Source organism: Leptosomus discolor, chromosome 10 (assembly GCF_034619465.1).
Source record: "Leptosomus discolor isolate bLepDis1 chromosome 10, bLepDis1.hap2, whole genome shotgun sequence".
Lineage (NCBI taxonomy): Eukaryota > Metazoa > Chordata > Aves > Leptosomiformes > Leptosomidae > Leptosomus > Leptosomus discolor.
Genome location: NC_141400.1, coordinates 21,584,044 through 21,605,114, shown reverse-complemented (window position 1 = coordinate 21,605,114; position 21,071 = coordinate 21,584,044). Strand labels below are relative to the sequence as shown.

At 54.4% G+C, this 21,071-nt stretch overlaps 1 protein-coding gene across 3 annotated transcripts in view; it reads left to right on the top strand.

Annotated features, from left to right (window-relative positions):
* DPYSL3 (dihydropyrimidinase like 3) overlaps nt 1–21,071 on the top strand; it is a 39,933-nt gene that overhangs the window by 14,128 nt on the left and 4,734 nt on the right. The window contains exons 1-9 of one of the 3 annotated variants that reach the window (XM_086471152.1): nt 1,118–1,156; nt 8,414–8,502; nt 10,865–11,049; nt 12,122–12,286; nt 12,441–12,502; nt 12,911–12,991; nt 15,328–15,396; nt 17,960–18,080; nt 20,139–20,295. In XM_086471152.1, coding sequence (XP_086327278.1) covers nt 1,118–1,156; nt 8,414–8,502; nt 10,865–11,049; nt 12,122–12,286; nt 12,441–12,502; nt 12,911–12,991; nt 15,328–15,396; nt 17,960–18,080; nt 20,139–20,295 — 968 coding nt within the window. Of the gene's footprint in view, nt 1–1,117; nt 1,157–8,413; nt 8,503–10,864; nt 11,050–12,121; nt 12,287–12,440; nt 12,503–12,910; nt 12,992–15,327; nt 15,397–17,959; nt 18,081–20,138; nt 20,296–21,071 lie in introns of those variants that run through there. The other 2 variants (XM_086471151.1, XM_086471153.1) reach the window with 2 other exon arrangements.

Genomic DNA, 21,071 nt, shown 5'->3' with positions numbered 1-21,071 from the left:
AGGTGCCAGTCTGGAAAGCAAACTGAAGGGAGGGTTAGGTGCTGGTCATCCGGTTCAGACAGCTTGTGGCTCTAGCGGGAGCCAGAAACCGCGTTCACAGCAGTGCCTGGGCCAGGTGCGGCCGTTGGATCTGGGTGGTGGAGGACACACCGTTAGCTGCTGCTGGCACAGGGCCTGCAGGAGGATCTTGGTGCGGCCATCAGAGCTCCGCACGGGACGGGAGTCGCAGCTGGGCTGGGGGGAAGGCGGGATGCCGGCCCGGCCGTGGCTCTGCATGGCGGCATCGTGGGAGGCGTGAGACAGGAGTGGGCAGGCAAGCTCTTCCCATGGCAGCACAGCTCCAGCGGGCCCAGCCCTGGCTGTCCGGGGGGGTCCCGGGCCCAGCATCCTCTGTCCCTCCGCACGCTGAATACTGTCACCAGTGCCACAGCTTCAGCCTTCCTACCCGGATCACAGCCGAGGAAACACAGAATTCCTTAGTGCTGCCGACACTTTATAGTCTTTATATAGGTCACAGGATTCCCGGAGTCAGATGTGTAGTTTATTTTATTATTTTTCAAACGTTTCCAATTCTTGTGCTTGTGAAAGAAAGTCTAAGGTGATCTGTATGCACCAGTACCAAAATATCCGTTCTTTGAGGAATCTCTCCTGGTTTTCCTCGCGATTCTCACATGGCAAGGTCTCAGCTGTCGAGGAGCCCTGTTTGGGGCCTGCCCCCCCCCGGTGGCTCTCTCTGCAGGCCGGGCCCAGGGCTGGCCCCGCACGGCCCCGCTGCGCGGCCCCTCCGCAGCCACTCCAAGCCCGGGGCTTCTGCGGCGGCGGGGCTCGGCCCGGGGCCGGCTGCGTAGTGGCGACGTCGGGTGTGCGACATTCGGTGCGGAGGTTGGCGAGCCCGGCGCGGGGCGCGGTGCCCGGAGCCCCCTACCCGGTACCCGGGGCGCGGGGGGCGGTGGCCGGTGACGGGACGCCCTCTGGCGGCCGCGGGCGGCGCTGGGGGCGGGGCGAGGCGGGGCAGGCGGCCGTCCCCGGTGGCGGCTGGCACGGCGGGCGGCGGGTGTGGGTTCGCCTTTGTGCGGAGCCGGCGCGGAGGGCAGCGCAGGCGGCGGCGGGCGGCGCCATGTCGTACCAGGGCAAGAAGAACATTCCGCGCATCACGGTGGGTGTCGCGGGCGGGGCGGGGCGGCGCCGCCGGGACCCAGGGCGGCCGGGGAGCGCGGGCAGGTGCACGGCGCTGAGGGCCGGGCCGGGGCGGTGGCGCGCAGACAAAGAGCCGCGGCGCCGCCCGCGCAGGTGTCCCGGCCCCGGGGAGAGCCCGGGCTGGGCAGAGCCGTGCCCCGCCGGGCTCAGCGCTGCCCGGAGCGTCTGTGGCAGCAGCCGCTTCCCCGGGCGCTGCCCGCGTCCGCGCCTGGAGCGACCGGGCAGCCTCCCGCAGAGCCGGGCGGTGACCGGCCCGGGCGCAGACGGGCCTGGCGAGCCCATCGAGCGGGGCCAGGGGCTGCCGCTGCCGTCCCGCCTGCTCGTGGCCGGTGCGCGGCGGGGCCGGGCCGGCGGCTCCGGCGCGGGTTCCCGCTGTCGCGGGGCGCTGCGGGCGGGGGGTGCGGTCCGGCAGACGCCCCGGTGGCCCGCAGGGCGTTCCCGGCGCCCCCCGCTGCACCCCGAGCAGTTCTCCGTTCTGCCGCGTCAGGTGCAGCGGTGCCCGCGGCGGGCGCAGGGACCGCCCCGTCCCGGCCCGTTTGCCGTGAGGGGGCGGCGAGCCCCCCTGCCCGGGGTCCCGGCGATGCCTCTCTGCGCCGGCCCCTCTCCGGGCTCTGCTGCTCTGCCTTCCTCTGCCGGGGGCAGCTGTGCTCCCCGGGCCCGCCCGGGAGGAGGCTGCGGGGGGCTTTCTGCTGGGAAAGCGCTCAGGGCTTTCATCTTGCTGACGGCGTATTGCTGGCTTCGTATAGCTCTTGCTTTTTCTCCTGAGAACAGCCTTGGCCCCTTGCAGAAGAAGGAAAAACAGAGCACTTGAGTTTCATTATTCTTTTTGATGTACAGATGTGAACAAAGTGCTCCCCAATGAGCGTAGAGATTATTACCACTGTAAAGAGAAATTCCTTCATCAGCCCAGATTCAGTTGCTTTAATAAGCAATATTACCACTTTACACATCTTCCCTTTTCTGTATCCATACACCACCATGGTGGCCACAACATTACTGTTGCAGGTAGGATTTCTCCCATTCTCTGGAGCTTTTTCTACCAGGACCCTTATGATATGCTTTGCTGATGCGCAGGGCTTGTTCCTGCATCTCTGCGATCTGGTAGGAACTTTCTCACCTCAGTGGTAACAGAATCTCACAAGTTGCTTTATTTCTCCCTATTAAAGCCTTTCTTCAGCCTGCTGAAGCTGAAAATGCTGTGGGTGAGCAGTGTCTGTGTAGCTGGCATTACAGGTAGCTCTCTCCTCTGACTTTTGCAGCTTGGTGACAGCCCTCCGGGACTCACTTGCCCTGTTCTGCAGCATTATCGTGTCCTGGTTGGGGTGGATGAGATTGCTCTGGAATTCTGGTCAAATGACCTGTATGTCCTGAGCCATGCTTTGAGGCCCAAGGGAAGCAATGACGTGAAGTCAGATGTTGGGTGGTCTTCTCTGTTTTAATGGAATGGCGGAGAGAAAATCTCAGCTACGGTGTCTCCCCTAGAACAAAGCCTCTTCTGTCCTTTTCTGCAGATTGTGCTTCCCCCCCCCCCGGCATTGTTCTAGTTGTTTATTCCTCCTTCCTCAATTTCCGTCCCAGAATCTGTTCTTGCATGTCGGGACACATGATGACCGTGTTGTTGTGCCGTTAGGATGTAAGATATTTCAGACCTTTGAAACATCTAAAGCATCACCGTTGGGGGGAGGTCTGGGGTATGACAGTATGCAGAGAATTACAGGAGCCACCTTGTGCTGGCAGGTAACTCACCTATGGATCTCAAAGCTCATAGCACTGAAGCAATGACTGGGCCCACGAATGAAGGGAGCGGTGCCTTCCTCGCTTCTGTTGCCTGAGCAATAGGCAGGTTTGGGTCTGTGAAGGATGTATTGGAAAATTGAGTAATTTTGCTTCCTGACAGCTATTGTTCAAACTATCCAGTGTGATTCTGGAGGTGCATAAACACTCCCTCCTGGTTCCTCTCTTAAACAGTGCTGCAGTTGGAATTTGTAGCTGGTTTCTGAGAGTAACATCTGAAAAACCAATTTGCCTGTTGTATCTGTTTGCAGCAATTTCTGGTCTTTTCTAGGACAGCCATTTTAGTGGAGAAGCCCAGAGCATGAAGTGAGTGGTGCACGTGTTTGTGCGAGATGAATTGCTGTGGGAATTATTCACAACCTGAGTCGTAAAAGCCTAGTCAAAAGCCCTGACAGGCGAGACCGGAGCCATTGAAGGCAGATTGGGAAGTACAGGCATATCTGTTGGTTGCAGTGTGGAGAGCACACGGGGAGGGGAGGTTAACTGAGTGCTTTGGCTTTCTCAGTGATTGCTTCATCGGCTTGGTATGGAAGTGTTGCTCTCTGTGCCGTAGGTTGTGCACAGTGCATCAGAGACCAGTAAACATGGTATTGCTTTCCAGGTGTGTGCTGATGCTGGGATGCCCACCTCAGCAGAACAGTAATTTCAAACCTTGTGTGTCTGTGGAGAGACTTTTTATTCGTTCCTTTGCTTTGGTTGTTTGGAGATACAATCAAAGTGCTTCCCCTCCTGCTGTCCACAGTATGTTTTCCTATCCCTGAAGAAAGAGAGGTGGAAGACGAAGCGGTGAAATACCTTGCCCTGGTTTCACTGTTAGCAGAGCTGTTGGTTGAATCAAAATCCACCAATCTTTGTCTTTGGTCACAAAAACCTTTCCTATCCCATGTAGACTGGAGTTCCCATATTTTTTTCTTGGTGTGAGCCATGCCCATCCCATTCAGCCACCCCATCACAGCCCACGAGCACCATCTCTGTGATGTCTCTGGCACCAATAAAAACAATGAGGTCTGCATGGGGATGGCTAGTGTGTTGTATCAGGTGCAGGTGGGGAGAAAAGACTCAGTTGCTGACTAGACAGATTTTGGTAAACAGGCAGGTATTAGTATGGCATTTCTTCCCAGGCCCACAGACCGTGGGGAGTCACTGGGTGTAGCAGGCAGCTGTCTGTCCGTCCCTGTGATTCCAGCCAGGGTTTTTACCATGGTACATTAGTAAGGGAGACACATCCAGCTACTGATGAAACACCATTGCAATTAGTGTCTCTTCTTTTACAAGGGAAGGAGCGGTAAAGCCATACACCTGCTTCCATGCTACCCTAATTATGCCCCTGTGCTTTGTAAACAAGGTGAGCCCTATTCTCTGCTGGATTCAGCAGCCTTCTGGAAGCTGCTGCCTCCCATTCCTTCTGCAGCATCACACTGGGAAATGTTAAGAGACTCCCTAATATTTTGGGATCTCAAATGACCAGATGATGCTTAAGAGCATCAGGAGCAGAGCATGGATGTGAGGGAATGGGTAATGGTTTTGTAAGCTTGATCCCAAATGCCAAGAGGCAGAAAGACAGGGAGTGTTCAGGAAAAGAGCTTCCCAGGAGGGCAGGGGTGTTGGGGCCAGTGGTGATTCTGCCAGGTTTTGGCAGAGCTGTTGTGGGAGGATGCTTCCAGGCTTGGCCTTGTGGGGCAGCACCTGTGCCCGCAGAAACGGGTGCTCTCGAAAGGTACCACACTGGTGACAAATGGGCTCTCGCTGGCTGCGTGGGGACTTGTTGAGACACAGTCAATGGAGGAGTTGAGGCCAGTGAGCCCCACAGGTCTGTGCCAGCGGTCAGGCAGAGCTGCCTGCAGCTGCGGTCCGCGTGGCACCTTTCACTTGTGCAGCCGCGGTCCATGTGGCACCTTTCACTTGTGCAGCCACGGTCCGCATGGCACCTTTCACTCGCTCTGCTGCTGTGGTGTGCCAGGCCCTTTGCACGGGGCTGGTGCCCGCTTGCAGCCAGGGCTGAGCCGGGCAGGGAGGCAGCCGGGGTTCGGGCCCTGGGCACGCTCGCCCAGTCCCGCAGTGCTTCTGCTGGGCCGGGGGAAAGGTGCTCCCTGCGGTGCCTCCGCCGCTGCTGGTACAGGAGGGTTTTTCCCTCTGCTGACAATGGCTGATGATAGAGCCTGACACTGGCTGGCGGGGAGACGTGGTGGGTGTGGAGACGCACAAATGAGCCCTGGCAGGGGAAACAGTGCATTTATTGTAATCTGAGGCTGCTCTGGCAGCGTGTGCTGCAGAAGCCTGTCTATTAAGTCAGACTTGTTTCCTCATAACTGCTTCATTCTCTTCCTTCCTTGTTCCCCTGCCTCTTGACATCTGGGTGCACTCCTGAACAATGACAGAGCCTGTAGGTGTGGTGTCATTTGGATTTTACTTGTTTTACTTTATTGTATTTTCACCACGTAGTTGGTGGGTAGGCACCAACACAGCCCTTCTCTCCCCTGCGGGTGTGGGGTGTCTGGCAGCCGGGCTCGGGGCAGGCCCCAAGGCAGCGCCTGATCCCCTGAATGAACGCCTTGTTCGTGCTCCATTGTGGACCTCACAGTTTTGTGTACTAACAGAGTTAGCACTGAGCAGCCCTTCACATCTGCCACAGGGTGACCATTTGTGGTTGTGGGCAGGCGTATTTTCTGAGTTCATATTAACAGTTTATTCAGTAATTGTCAAGCGCTGCAGTCTCCTACCCCCATGCCGCCTGTGCTTGTCTCCCTTTGCTTTCCCTTGTCCGATGCACAGGGAGAGGCAGGGCTGCATCAGTATTTGCTGGTGCTCACACACTCTAGTGAGAACGAACACCAGGGCCTTTGGGAAAGCAACTTGGGGAGTTTTAAAGGGTATGGGTGAGACAAAAAAAAAGGAGGCACAGTCATGTTATTGGATCTGCGTGGGTAGACTCTTTTTTTCTCATCATGTAGGCTGGGTAAAGCCAAGGAGGATTTGCCAGGGCGTAGGGGACTGGTTATGTGGGAGAAACTGTACAGTTGACTGAAATACCAAACAAGAGTCATCTTCCCTGAGTTTCTGACTGTGGCCCTGATTCTTCCATAGCTAATGCCTGATACTGTTACTTGATGGTTTCTGTCTACACTTATTGTACTGTTATTAAATACTCATCATTTGCATCCATGGGAGCCACAGCTCAGCTGCTTGCCCCCTGTGACTGACAGGCTACAAGCAACTGGCTGTGGTCACCTTTCACTCTTTTGGGGGTTTCTGAACTTAAAATTGCAGTATTGTTAGTGAGACACCAACTGGACAGACACAAAAGAGGGACCATGTGCTGGGGGAGGAGGAGAATCAGTGGCTCGTGGGCGGCATTCGCTTGTGCTCAGGGCCCTCGACCCCGAAGCTGAGCATCGCCTGGCGTGTGCCCATCGGGGAGAGACGCAGCGCAGGCTGAGAGCTGGCCGGAGGACCCGGGACTCCTGGGCTGGCACACACCCGGGTGTCCTCCTGCCTTGGCTGTACCTGAGGAAGGGAGCTGCAAGTGACGGGTGGCAGTGGTCCCCCAGGTGGCTAGTCAAGGCTGGTATCTTTGTGTGCGGGTTGTGATCGGTGAAAGCTACCTGTCCAGAGGAGCTGTGCGGGGAGGTCTGTGACCAGCAGCGTGCCCTTGCTTCCAGACACCCCTTAGACTGCAAGGTCTGCCAGAGCTCTGTGCCCATGTGTTACCTTAGGTCAGGGGAGAAGGGGAGCTGAGGCCAGGTCTGCTTGCCGGGGAGGACGGTGGGTGGGACAGGAACAGCTCGGCCCTGCACTTTTCCTGGCGGGAGGCGAGGCTCCTGGTCAGCGTTCAGCTGAGCTGAGCGGGGAAGGTAAATCCCCATTGCTGGGACTCGGGTTGCTGGTCATCAGTACAGCCGTGGGAAGGCCCTTGCCTGGGAAGCGTGGAGAGACCGTGGCTCTTCCCCCTGCGCCAGCGCCGAGCTGCAGTCGGGGCTGAATGCGCCGCGTTCTGATCCTTCCCCACCCAGTTTCTTTGTCTCGACTGTGTGTGGATGAGATTGCTGTAAAAATGCACACGAGTCTCAGGGCTTTGGCTGCTGCAAGCCGCAGGGACGCGGAGGGATTCTCTTGCATCCTTCTGTTGCCAGGGAGGAAGCTGCAAATTACCACCGCTGGGGTGATACTTCCAGAAATCACCCCAGGGGCGGTGGATGAAGAACAAACCCAGCTCCCTGCAGAGGAATTAATTGTGTAAGAGCTTCACAGAGTGAGGCTGGCGTGTGAGCCCTGATGAAGGCTCCAGTTAGCCGTGGTCCAGGCTCAGACTGTGGAAGGAGGGTGTACTCACATGCCAAAACCTGGGCTGTGGGCACTGGGGGGGGGGGGGGGGGCAGAGAGGAAAGTAAGGGGAGCTCAAGAGCTGGAGGGCTGTTGGAGGCATTTTAAGCAGTCAGGAAGACGGCATATTCTTTGCAGCAGCACAATCAGCTTATGCCACCCAAATACACAGTAGCCGTGTGTGAGGTCAGGCTGTGTGCCCCTGTACTGCCTGCAGCTGGTGTGCAGACTTGTGGAGGTGGAGGTAGAAGAGCAGGACCTCAGTCTGCCCAGATCCTCAGGACAGGGTCTGTTCCCCACCGGACAGTGCCCGTTCTCTCCCATCGGTGTGTGCTGGGTTGCACAGGTCCAAAAGCATGAATGCTAGAAGAGCATAAGAGCAGTTCTGGTCTGGGTGCTCCTCACTGTCCAGCTGCGCTCCTTCGGAGAAGGCTGATGGCCACTTAGGTGGTAAATGATGAGATGGGAACATAGTTCAGTGCCTCCTGGGTCTTGTGTAGACCTGTGACGTTGTGAAATGCCTCGAAAGGACTACCTCGAGCCTTGGCGGGGGACAGATTCCAGCATCAGATGCATCGTCTTCAGGGCTGCCTGTCCTGTTGGTGGTCTTTGCAAGGTGATAACAGATGAGAGAGATATAAATTGTCTCTTTTAATGCAACTTACTTTGCATGGTATTTGGATGAGATTTAAGGACACGCCCTTAGTAACAATCTTGCTCTAAATACTGCTGCATGGCTTACGCTGCCTGCAGATTTATGTGCATAATGACCTGGTGTAGGAAGCTTTTGATTTCTCCCCGTACATTTTATGGAGGCATCTTTGTTGCGTCCTCAGTGACTTTCCTTTGTACTCACTCCGCTTCGGTGGTGTTTCTAGCAGCACCTGTTCTGTTCAGAAACAGCCCTGCAAGTATGACTTTTCAATCCTTGCTCTTGTCCTGTTGTTTCAAGTGTCGCTACAGATGCGAACTTTCTGCAGTATTGGGTGTTGGGGTGAGCAGTCTGATGCTGTAGGAGAGCACCCAAGAAGGGCGCTGTGCTGGCCCCAAGAAGCCCGTGTGTTGCCTGCTACTGACAGCTGCCTCCTTCTTCCCTTCGCAGAGTGATCGTCTCCTTATTAAAGGAGGGAGAATAGTCAACGATGACCAGTCATTCTATGCTGACATTTACATGGAGGATGGCCTCATAAAGTAAGTCTTGGGACTTCTATTATCGCCCTCTCCCCTTAAATCAGCTTCAGGTTGGATGGTTAATGGCTTTTTGTGGATGTGGTCTGTCCCCAACTTGCCGGCCAGTAAAACTTGATAGCCCACTCTGGTTAGAGGCTCAGCTCTCTGCAGTGTGTGTGAGCCCATACGTGATTGCCTGACGTGTTTACACAGTAACTCCAGTGACTGAATTGCAGTTGGGCTGGTGACTTCATGATGCAGTGTCCATGGCACAGCAAAGCTGTATCTAGTTGCACCAGGGACAAGACTTATCTTTGACTCCTGTTTTTCCCTGTGTTAACAGTATTAGCACGAATGATCCCACACAAGATCCCATTTGTTAGCACTAATAAGGACAGTGCTGTGCTGCAGGTCATCTACATCCGTGAGATTTTCAGGAATTGCAGGCAAACCTCTGGGTCCCCCCAGCTTCTTCGTGCATCTTTCAGAGGTGCAGTAATAGCTCCATTGTTTAAAGGCTGCAGGTCATATGTGGCAAATGTATCGTGTTGGGACCAGCTCCAAGCTGGGTGAATTGAAAGAACCGTGATGGTTTATAGCAGAGAGACTTCAAAAGGCATTGCTTGCTTTGGTAAGGCATTGGTAAGAGGAAAATATCCAGCCTTCCCAGGATGGTGTATTTTGAAAATCTGGCAGCAGAGAAATACTTCAAGAAGTGGGACTGTATTTTCATGGATCTCGTTTTAGCTGGTGGACAAGAGCATTTGTGATTGACTAGTACTTGTACCCAGACAGGGATCAGAGACAGCTTCAGGTCGTGCTATGGCACAGACTTTCCTTGAGCAGATCACTTAGCCCGATCTGCAGCCTGGAGGTCACAGAATTTCATTGCTTTGGAGACGAAGTGCTCTCACAAGTGAATTCTGGTAAGAATACAGTAAGCAGTTTAAATCCTCTGGTGATGGATTCATCTCAATAAAAACAGTGGAAAGAGCTACTGGTTCATTGCTGTGAGGATGCTGGAGCGAGCAGTTCTGTCCACAGAACTTTTGTTATTCCAAGGAAAAAAAAATGCAAAGTGACTAAGGTTGAATGACATGCAAAAATGGAATTTGGTCCTCATTTACCTCCCCAGTGTGCCAAGTAAATCAGAAGTTTTACACTGAAACCAACTTGTCTTTTATCTTGATTTATCAGGGAAGACTCAGGAAGGCTTGATGAAAATAGGATTTCTGAAAGAAGAGATTTGAAAGCTGAGTGCTACATATGGACAGATAAAGGGATTGAGGGGGTGGGGGGCTGAGTGAAGGGAGTCCTAAGGTTCAGGTGACCTGGCCTGCAGGAGGGCTGGGTATATTTAGGGAGGACACTGTTGTGTGCTAGAACAACACAAACTCCAGAGGACTATGATGGTATTTTAGGTTATGAGTGGATGTGTACTGAAACTTTTTAGGTTTCCTGTTTTCAGAAGATATTTTTAGGTACTTAAGATTTTAGCTGCCTTCACTACAGTGTGACACTGCTGTTGGCAAAGATGTCCTTCAGGGGTGTGAAGGAGACAACGAATGTGAGAGGGGAGGTCCTGGGGAGGGGAGGACTCTGCTGCACTCCTTGGGAAGAGAGTGAGCCCAACGCTTCCAGGCTGTGCTGCAGACCTGGCCATGCTGCAGCCAGCCGTGCTGTGTGCTTTGTGAGCTCCTCCCCAGCTCCCCGGCAGGAGGCTTCCCTTTCCCCTCGGGACTGTGTGCTGTGAGCAGCATTGCAAGTCCCTGACAAGCCCTGAGCTGGCCTAGCAGCTGTGGCATTACAGTGGGAAATCATCTTTCTCTGTAAGTAAGCCTCAGACTTGAGCCTTTCTTAAGGTGGGCAGAAGGACAGGGGAGAGGAGAGATTAGGGGCGCAGCTTACTGGAAGCAGGGCTGGTGTCAGGTTTTGTGAGCGTGCACCCTGGGTGAACAGGTAGGACTGCTACGCTGGAAATGCTTGCAGGAGCCTGACTCGTGAGTCTGTGGGGTGTGAAGTGTCCCAGGCAGCTTCTCACCATACACTGCAGAGATCTGCCTGCCCATCAGACCAGCTACCCCAACCCAGTGCCTGCCCCAGACAGCAGGTGCCATCATAGACACCACTAGAACAGTCGGACAGATGGCAGCTACCCCTGGACTATGCAAATCATAGGTTTAAGCGAGCCAGACAGTCCTGCATTTTGCTGCAGAGTGAGGTGGTTTCACTCAGCTGGCTCCTGCAAGCCCAGGTCTGGAATGGGAAGGAGTGGGGCGTTTCTGCCGCCCGGGGACTTGACCTGGCTGCTTCCTAGCTGAACTATTCGTTGATTATGGTTTTCCTTTCTATGTGGCTCACCCTGTTGGTATGATCTCATCAGGCAGATTGGAGACAATCTGATTGTCCCTGGAGGGGTCAAAACCATAGAAGCCAATGGGAAGATGGTGATCCCTGGAGGAATTGATGTCCACACTCGCCTGCAGATGCCATACAAGGGGATGACAGCTGTGGATGATTTCTTCCAAGGAACAAAAGCGGCCCTGGCTGGTGGAACCACCATGATCAGTGAGTGCAGCAGGCAGGTCCTGTACGTGACAGCACCCAGCACTCTTGGAACATTGCCCAGTTATTTCTTTTTCTCTTTACTTTTCTCAGTCTTCTTTATTTAAAAGTCCATGACAGAGTGCTCATCTTTTCTGTGATCTCTGTCAATGCGGTCTAGAGAGTAAGGATTGGGATGAATATTTGGAATCCTTAGTAATGAAGCGGTGGGATAGGAGATTTGCATAGGACCCCTTGCCCTTGCAGAGCCTATGTTCTGCAGTGCTTCATTGTCTGCAGCCGTTGGTGCCCGTGGGACCCTCAAAAAGGAACAATGGCATAACTTTTTTCCCCTGTTAAATAAAAATAGGGCAGCATGGTGCTCAGAAGATTCTGAGCAGAGGAACAGAGCAGTGTCCTGTCATCCTGCACTACTCAGAAATAAACAGTGCTAATGGAAAAGGAAAGGGAATTCTGAGGTCCTTCCCTGGAGAAGGCCACGATTGTGCACTGGTTTGAGGTTCAGGTTCTGCTGCGCAGTGGTCACAGCAGCGTGCACTGCAGGGTTTCTTGGGATGCAGGAGCAACTGTTGATCCTTCCAGTAAAGGACTGGGTTTCTTGTCCTCCCCCCACCCAGGTTCTGCTTCCCCTGGGCCAAAAAACCAAGTTGTGTGAAATGGACTGTGGCAGGGCATGGGGATCACATGGTGGGCAATAAAAGGTGCATTAGTATTGCAGCACGTGAGGAGGCTGTGTGTTAATGGGTTGGAAGTGGGGGTGAGGAATGACAAGGCCCTTCAGCTTTCAGCTGATTTCTCAGCAGGAGCTGGTAAAAGCCTCTGGTCCGGTGGTAAAAGCCTCTGGTCCGGTGCCAAAGGCCATTAAGCAAAGGCTCTGTGTGCTTTCCTGCCAATAATACACTTGGAGGAGCCCAGGCACATCATGGAGGTGATGGGGACCTCTTTGGAGCTGCCCTGAAGCTGCTGAGGAGACGAGCCTGGGATCGCGGAGATGCCTGGCAGCATGTGGGGCCGCGGTGGGGTGGCCTGGGCAGGGAGCCCTTGCCCACCCTTTGCCCCCGCTGTGCCTCTGCAGTGGACCACGTGGTGCCAGACCCTGAGTCCAGCCTGGTGGAGGCGTTGGAGCGGTGGCGGGAGTGGGCCGACGGGAAGGCCTGCTGTGACTACGCACTGCACGTGGACATCCCCCGCTGGAGCGACCGCGTCCAGCAGGAGCTGCACACCATGGTCCAGGAGAAAGGTTTGCTGCCTGCCGCTCCCCGTGCGCGGGCCTCCCCAAGGAGGCACGGGGTGACCGTGCCATCGTCCATCCTCGCTGTCAGTGCCTGCTGGTGGGACCCTCCAGGAGGGAGAGCCCCTGGCTCACCCCTCTCTCCTCTCTGCTCTGCTCCTAGGAGTTAACTCCTTCATGGTGTACATGGCCTACAAGGATTCATACCAGATGTCGAACACCGAGGTGAGACCCCCTTCGCCGCCCTGGCTGTGTTGATGTGAGGGGCAGTGGAGGGATGGCAGCCGTGCTGGGCGCAGGGACGCTGGGGCGGCAGGCGGCCCTCTGCACCTGGCCGGCCCCAGCGGCTCCTCCGCCCTCACTGCCTTTGGAGGGCTCCCCTGGGCTGCGGGCATGGTGTGCCAGCTGCGGGCTGGCCGGGCTCCCACGCTGCGGGTGGAGGCAGAGGTCTGGTGTGGAGGTCACCAAGAGCATCCGCCGGCGGCCACGGCCTTCGGAGAGCACTGCCCGGCACGGCCAGAGCTGGTCCTGGTGCACCCGCACCAGACTGGAGGGCTGTGCGAGGTCCAGGGCCGTGTGGGGTCCAGGGCAGTCTGTCTGGTCAGTAATCATGTTTTCTTGTCTCTCTTTTAGCTATATGAGATATTCAGCTGCCTGGCAGAGCTGGGTGCCATAGCTCAAGTTCATGCTGAAAATGGCGATATAATTGCACAGGTAACGACTCTTCTGGTGCACAGGGACTGAAAATCTAATCTGGGCAGATTTGGTGTGGGGCATTAGCAAAATTACTCTAAAGCTGCGTGGATACCTTTTGCAAGGTGATCTCTTCTCTGCTCAGCAGCAATATAAAAGTTGCCAAGATTTTCTGCTGTGAATAGGTGGTGCATAAGCAGATCTGAAATGGGGAATTAGCTATTATCTAAATGGAAGAGAGTGAGCCATCAAGTACGGTATGTTCACTCCAACCGCAGCTCTTTTTCAGTGTGGAGAGGCGGAGACCTTTGCCTTGCACATAATCAGCTAAGAGAGTTAAAGTGTATTGAAAAGTGCCACGGCAAGAGAGGAATTTTCTCCCTGCTGTAAGAAAGCAGCTGGCTAATGGTTCTGGATTTGCAAGGGAATTGTTACGAGGGATGTGGTTTGCTGTTCAAGTGGGCAGTCTGTATTGGCCCGCTGTGTTGTAATTGATGCTGGACGAGAGAAAGTCCAAATGTTTTGATTTTCATTACAATAGAGAAGACGTTGCTCAGTTATGCTCTGTAACGACTTGTTTTTTCCTGTCTCTCTTATTCTTGAGAGTTGAAGGAGTATGAGCTAAGAGGTCATTCTTCGAACACCCTCTCAGACTACAAGAATCGGTTTTTCTTTGGACTTTCCAGGCCTGCGGTGCACAGTTGGATGGCTCTTTCACATGAAAACAAAGAGTGGTCAGAGGAATTGTATTGGCTAGATTTCTTTCTGCTCCAGCACCAGCCTAACCACAAAATGCCTCAAAACTCTTAGTTGGTAGCACTTCACTGCCCTGGGCATTGCCACCCTCTGTCAGGACTGATTGAAACATCGCAGGCTGGGGTGGGGCTCTGCATGTTGTTAGCACAGAGTCGTGATGCTTGTGGTCGTCTGCTGGTGGTGGTTCCCAGGAAGAAGGCAGAGGATTTGTCCTCTCCATTTGCCATTTCAGTTCATTTTACTTTCAGTGGTCCTGGCGAATGTGTGTTTCTCCAGAGTTTGGTCAACATAGGAGAGGAGGTTGCAGGGGAGGAGATGTGATGCATGGCCTGAACAGAAATAGGATGTGAGCAGAGGTCCAGACTTCAGACTCTGACATGCTGTAGGTGGTGGGAGAGTGCTTCATGGTGGGTGAAGAGCAACATGTGAGAAGAGTATAATCAAGTCTTTGCTTGGCACTTCCGCTGTGACGGAGAAGGTGTCAGAGGAGGTAACACCAGCACTTACCTGCTGTGCAGCCTTATCTGTGGATACGCTCCTCAACGGCTGTGAACACATCTGTTATCATTGCTGGACTTACACAGTCCTGATGCAGATTGGTGGCATTATTTGATGCCCATAATATGCTCAGTACTCTAGAAGACACAAGAACAAGTGCATAAAACTGCTTGCTTACAGGCTTACTATTTCTGCTGTGGTGCACCTGCTTCATGCCCCACGACGCCTCTTGGAGAAATGTTGCCTGTTGTGCAACTGCACATGGTTTCTGCAAGTCAAGGGCAGATGTTGGGTGGGAGCAAACACATGCATTGCCACAGGCAGTGACAGCACGTGGATAGAGGTGTGGGGGTCAGAAGGATCCCCGAGTGCCTTGGTCAGGGCAGACTATGAAGACCCCTGCGTGTTTCCTTTGACCTCTGTCAAAGGGAGACATTTGAAATGTGGGAATATGAGAGAAATCTCTAGGGTACAGACAGGAGATCGGCAGGCCAGCACATGCGGTGCGCACACACACACACAATTATCCATGAGCTTTAATTATAACAGCAAAATACTTGGGATAATGTTAATACAGGACTCAGCACGCTGCGCCACCACCTTCTATAGAAGTTGATACAGGGCAGGATTTAGGACTTGCTGATTTCCAAATGATTAAATAACAGCACTGGGGACCAGGAGTAACCTTGGGAGGAGAACCTTTTTATTGGCTTTAACGATCATTTTCTCAATAGTTTCTACTTGGACTACTTGCTTTTCGTAAGGAGATCCAGGGAGGGCCTTGGAAAGGGACTGTAAACATCAGGTGCTGTACATGGAGCTGGGGAGTTTTGTACCATTTTTTCCTCCACATTGTGCTTGTATCATCAAAGAGGTTTTGGTCGGTGACCGCACTCCCTCCAAGCCCTCCCGTTTCCCCATCCTCCCTCTTTCTCTCTCAGACCCCTTGAGAGTGCAGCAGCCTCTCACTGTGCATGGCGATCCCACAGGACACAGGGTGGTGGCAGTCCCGAGGGAAGGGCTCATGCAGGAGGGATCTGCTTTTCTGTGTGGTTGATGGTTTCACAGTCTTGTAACATCCCTCTGTCCTTTTGGCGTCCTAGGAACAAACCAGGATGTTGGAGATGGGAATAACCGGCCCCGAGGGCCACGTCCTGAGTAGACCTGAGGAGGTAAGATGCCAAGGACAGTACCGGCCTTGCTGCACTGAAGAGCTTTCCCCACAAGTCACAGCAGGGCTTAGCGTACGCAGTGGGGCCGAGCAAGCATCAGGCAGTGTGTGCATCCACGGGTGTCCCATTTATACAGGCAATGCTGTCTGCTCAGCAGCAGCTCAGGAAAGAGCGAGGTGTGCTTGTGTGACAAACGTTTTTCAGTCTTGCTCGAGTCTCCTAGCAGAGACAAGGGCTTTTGAATATCCCAGAGATTAGTCAATCACCAAAAAGGTCTGTATGGCTGTAGCAGCGTTTGGGGGCATTTGTCTTTTATAAGTGACTCCACGGGTGTGGGAGGCCTGAGAAGAAATGAAAGGTGAGTTTTAGTTCCTCTGAAAATTCACTGTTCATGTCTGTGTACACAGAGTGCAGACGGATTCCAGCCTCTTCCTGCTTAATCTCTGCTTAGGGTCTAAAGTGTGTTTCAAAATCAGATGGACAAAGCCATTGGTGGAAGGAGTGGGTGGGAAGGAGAGGGGGAATTCCCTGGTTACAAATCATTGTCAAGACACTGATTAGATTACCTCTAATTTTAGCTTGCAGGGTATTTTTCTGTTTGGTCCATTAATCTGAGTTGAGTCTAATTTTAGATAGGTTTTCTTGAGATAGCTTCCTGCTGAGAGGTGCTTTTAACTTTCCACAGCGTGTGAAAGAAAACAATAGGAATTTGGTACAATAGCAAAGCCAAGCAGGGGAGCACGGGGACAGATTTGTACTTCAGGGTCTGCTGGAAATAAAATCAGTTGGCTTAAATTAAAAGTGTAAGAAGTTGGCTGTATTATGGCTGGTAACAGCATATATATATAGCCTAGTATAATACAGGGCCTATTCTCTTTGAAGTGTGAGAGTGTAAAGCTTTTTCCTGTACAGGGAAGAGACTGAATGTCAAATACAGTAGATCAGAGTCCCCCTGTGTGTAAACTGCCATTTATTTTTATGGCTCTAGACCCATTGCCACTAGTTGGCAAGCTGACCTGCAATTATGGGATGCTATGGTTGTGCCAGGATTTGAGAACTGTCCTATTATCGTAAGACAGCACTGCGGTTCTTCTCGTCTAAAGCCAGTAAAACATCGTTGAATGTTTGATCTTGAAATGCCATTAAAGCATAAGGCAACTGAGAACAGTGCAAGAAGGCTCCAGATATCATCTGTTCAGCCAGATCTGGATCTCCTTGCCTTTGAAAATAGTGTCCCTTTTCCAGAACATACTCTACCTAGGAGAATGTTAGGTAGGGCACAAACGACCCTGCTACCCCCCCATAAAGCCTGCAGGTTGCTGGCAGAGCGTTGGGAGAGTGGTCCATAGCTCTGTGGGTCTACTCTGTCCCGGAGGGCCCTCACTGGGGCTTAAAGACATGCTCTTCTATCAAGTGACGGTGCTGATGTGGGCAGGATGGTGCTCCTTCAGGTTGTAATCTGCTGTGAAGGGTATTCAGTGATGGCTCTGTTTGCTGCTGCCCACACGTTAAACCCTGTCAGCTACTCAAATCCCTAAGTGCGCAGATAAAAACATTTTCTTGTTTAGATTTCTGTGTAAAGAGTCTTTAAGCAGAAGAGAAAAACCTCTTTTCGCTGTGCAGCAGATAGGCCTGCAGAAGTACGAGAGGTGTACAGGTGCGTGTGTCTGGGTGCAGTGGTCTGCCCCTGGGAGAGTTGAGCTTGCACGGCCAGCCGCCTGGCCTGCAGTCACCGCGTTCCCTGGCTGGCAGTCCTGGCCTCCCCTGGGAGCTAGCCGATTGATATGTTGTCTTTTTAAGGCTTCTGTTTTGAACTTTCTCATGCCGAAGCCTGAAGCCAAACTGTAGAGCAAACACTTGGAGAACCTCTGGGGTTGAGCTCAGGCGGAGCAGGGGCTGATGTAATAGTCCAAAGATATCCCTCGTGGTGGAAATGCACGCTCCGCTAACAGCAGGACAGTGGAACGGGGCGGGCGGCAGCAGGCTGGGACGAGCAGCAGCTGCATCGCAGGACAGCCAGACCCTGATGCGAACAGCCTGCCAGGGCAGGGCTCGTTGCATCCTGCCACGGGCAGGGTGGCATTTGGTTAAACCAAACGCAGCCATGGGAGAGCCTGGGGCAGCGAGCGCTCTGAAGGGGCAGCGAGCGCTCTGAAGGGGCAGCGAGCGCTCTGAAGGGGCAGACCCTTTCGCTATCTGGTGGCAGCCTGCGGGCCGTGCTGTCAGGCATGGGCAGCAGTCCATGGGCTTCTCTGGCTGTCGGAAGAGCTGGAACTGGGCAGCGGGAAAAGCAGCAGATGCAGCTCTGCGCTGGCCCCCGAGCACGGTCCAGGCAGTGCTCCCCTGCCGAGCATCGTCTGGCTGCAGCCTGTGGGTTGGGCTGGGCCCTGGGGAGACTGAAGCTTCCCTGCTCAGGTCCCCTTCATTAACCTGCCCTTGGGAGTCAAGGGTAAGAGCGAGGGCACAGGGTGGCAGTGGCAGTCTGTGGTCTGCTGAAAGGAGCTGGGGCTCCTCCCTGCCCACCCAGTGCTCCTTGACAGCCCCGCGCTGTTCTCTCTTCCAGCTGGAAGCAGAAGCTGTCTTCCGGGCCATCACTATTGCCAGCCAGACCAACTGTCCTCTCTACGTGACTAAAGTGATGAGCAAAAGTGCTGCTGACCTCATCTCGCAAGCCAGAAAAAAAGGTGAGTGGCAGCTGCTGCCGCGCACAGCCTTGCTGTTGCTGCTGGGATCATGGGCAGCCGAATTAAGTGGTTCCCATGTCCTTGTGGTTGTTTTGCAAAGGCCACCGCTGTGCCTCGAGTGCAGGCCAGCACCCCTGCTCCTGCTGGGGAGCAGCCATTTCAGGGATTTACCTGACTTGTGAAGGGCACAGGGACACTGCACCAGGCCACATGGAGCCACTCCTGTTCTCACATCAGGTAACAGCGACATGTGGGCTGCAGGTAGGAGCGATGCTTTAAACACCGCAGTTTGTCTGCGGCCGTGAAGGACTCTCTGAGGAGACTCATCTGATCCACGTGCAAGCGGTTTGAGCTGCTGCCTTAGCTCTGGCCTGCCTTTGAAATGCTGGCCCCTCAGCGGTGCCTGGGTGCCTTTTCAGGTGGCTGGGACCTCCCTTTGTCACTGGTGGTGGAGCGCAGGGGCTCCCCACCCATGCGTGGGCACATCCACAGCAGAGTTCAGTGAGCTGTGTGCCTGCCCCAAGCGCTGCTGGACAAGGGGGCTGGTGGGAAGCTCTTCTCTGCCAGACCCCGGGTGCCTGGGGTGGCAGCTGCCTGCTCGTGTCCGTTGCTGCTGCCGCTGGCAGGAAGGACACGCGTGTTCGCACACACATGTACACACAGGTACTTCTCTACGATTTGAAAGGCAGTGTTCAGTGTCCAGCCCAGGTTTCTGTCTGGTAACAGACCTGCTGGACCTTTCTTCTGTGCCACACAGCCAGCTTGCAGAGGAGCACATCCATAGTCTGGGGGGAGCAAGGCACCTTTACAAGCAGGACGTAAGATGGTGCTGGTCCATGGCGCGGGCTGGGTGACCAGTGGGTACCTGTGGTTAGCCAAGCTGCACCAATTCCTGCTCAGACATGGAGGCATTCTGCCAGCCTGAGCTGCTTCGGGACTGGAGTTTCACCTGGGGGTGAAGGAGCACTGCACCCTTCTGCCTTTGAATAGGAGAACAAAACTTCTAGCTGAGTGGTAGTAAGACTCTGAGGATCTGCAGCCTCTATAAAAAGGTGAGGGGGCGTGGGAAATATAAAAGATGCATTTGTGGAGAGGGGCTTGGTGGAGTTGGTAACTGTGGGACTTAACAACAAGTGTCTTCCAGAAGCGCTTGCCCAGGCTGTAGGGCATGTTTGGAAAGAAAAGCACGATTTCTCAGTCCCCATCCTAGTTTATCAGCATGACAAGCCCTGTGCCGCAAAAAGCCCTTGGTCACCATCTGCTGCCCTCTCCCCTGGGCTGTCCCTGGAGTGGGGCACCAGAAGGTGAGTGAGGAGAACGAGAGCGGGACGAGCCTGCCAGCGCTTTGGTGGCACATGGTAAATATTTGAGGGATAAGGGAGGAAGAATGCACAGGAGGTGCAGGTGATGAAGGACATTGCAAGAGGCTTGGTTGTTAGCCCGGCGTCAGGCTGTGTTGCGGCCTGCCTGCCCCTTTGCCTGCCCCTTTGTCCTTTCTTACCAGATTGGCTGGCCCCTGCCCGCTGGGCCTGCGCTGCCGGTTGGCTCTGAGATGTGGCCATTGCTCTTGGGCTGAAAGCCAGCGGGGTGAAATGCCACCACGACAGCAGGGGACACCAGTGCTTGCAGGAGGGGCCGGAGGGACTGAGGGCCGTGCTTCCCAGGAGCATGGCCGGGGCAGGTCGGGTTGGGAAGCAGCTGTTGGTGGGGGCAGGAGCCCAGGCTGCCAGCGTCGGCCGTCTCTGCATGGTGTCTTCTGGGGGTCGCAGCTCTGCCGCCGTGCCTTCCTGCACCGTGCTTCGGCCAGGCTTGCCAGTGGGATCCCTGCCCTCGAGCAGGAGGGCCCTGTGGTGGCGGCAGGCAGGGCTCAGCCCTGGCACTTGTGGGCCTTGCTGTCCCTCCTGCCTGCCCCAGCGCGTGAGGTCCAAGCAGGCAGCATGGGACAGCCTGGTGTGGGTCTGGGTGCCCTCTGGGCACGGCAGGCTGTTGGTAGTGCTGTGGAAGAGAGAATGCCTCCGGGCTACACCAAAACAGCATCCTTTCTGTCCCCCTTTCCAGGCAATGTGGTGTTCGGTGAGCCGATCACGGCCAGTCTCGGGACTGACGGGACGCACTACTGGAGCAAGAACTGGGCCAAGGCTGCAGCGTTTGTGGTGTCTCCACCTCTGAGCCCAGACCCAACAACTCCTGACTACATCAACTCCCTCCTGGCCAGGTGAGTGACAGCCTTGCTGGGTGATGGTGCTAATGGGAAGAAGCAAACTCTGGCCTCGGGTAGGGAAGGAAGCGGTTGGGGAGGACCTGAGCAGTGTAGACATTAGCCCAACCTGAACCATTTCACTGTAGATTTTTAATGAGCTGACTGATGAAATGGCTCTGACTCAGAGCTGTGGTGGCTTATCTCTCAGAGCGGAGGGAAGACAGGGGACGCATCATAAGCTTAACATCAGTAATGAGCAAAATACCAGGGAAAGTCGTTATGAACCCTTTTAAATGCCCTGAAGAAGGCAAAGAAACGAGGACCAGCTAACACAGACTTGTCAACGAAAGCGTTCGCGAAGCCGGCCATGCCCTTCCACGCAGGGTGCAGGGCAGGGAATGGCTGCCCGGGTTGCGATGGTGCGGGAGATGGGGGGCAAGTTATAGGTGTCACAAGCTGGTGTGGGCCCACTGCTGGAATAGAAAGCAGATGTTTTCTCACGCCTGTATAGGTGAGTGGTAGTACAGCCTGCAGAGTGCAGGAGGCCTTTAAGAGCAGCTCGTGCCCATCTGACGTGGATGGCAGGTCGTTTTTTCACCCTGAAGGCAAGGGGGTGGGGAAGGGATTTGTTGAAAATAGAGAGCAAACAATAAAAGCACTTCAGCAATTCGCTCTGACCTTTCACAGTTGCGCTCCGTCCTGTCGCTGGCCAGGCACGCACAGCAGCTCGAGCCGCAGAGCTCATTGCTGGCCCTGTCCACGCACCACGTGTGAACCGCCCGTCCCTCTCC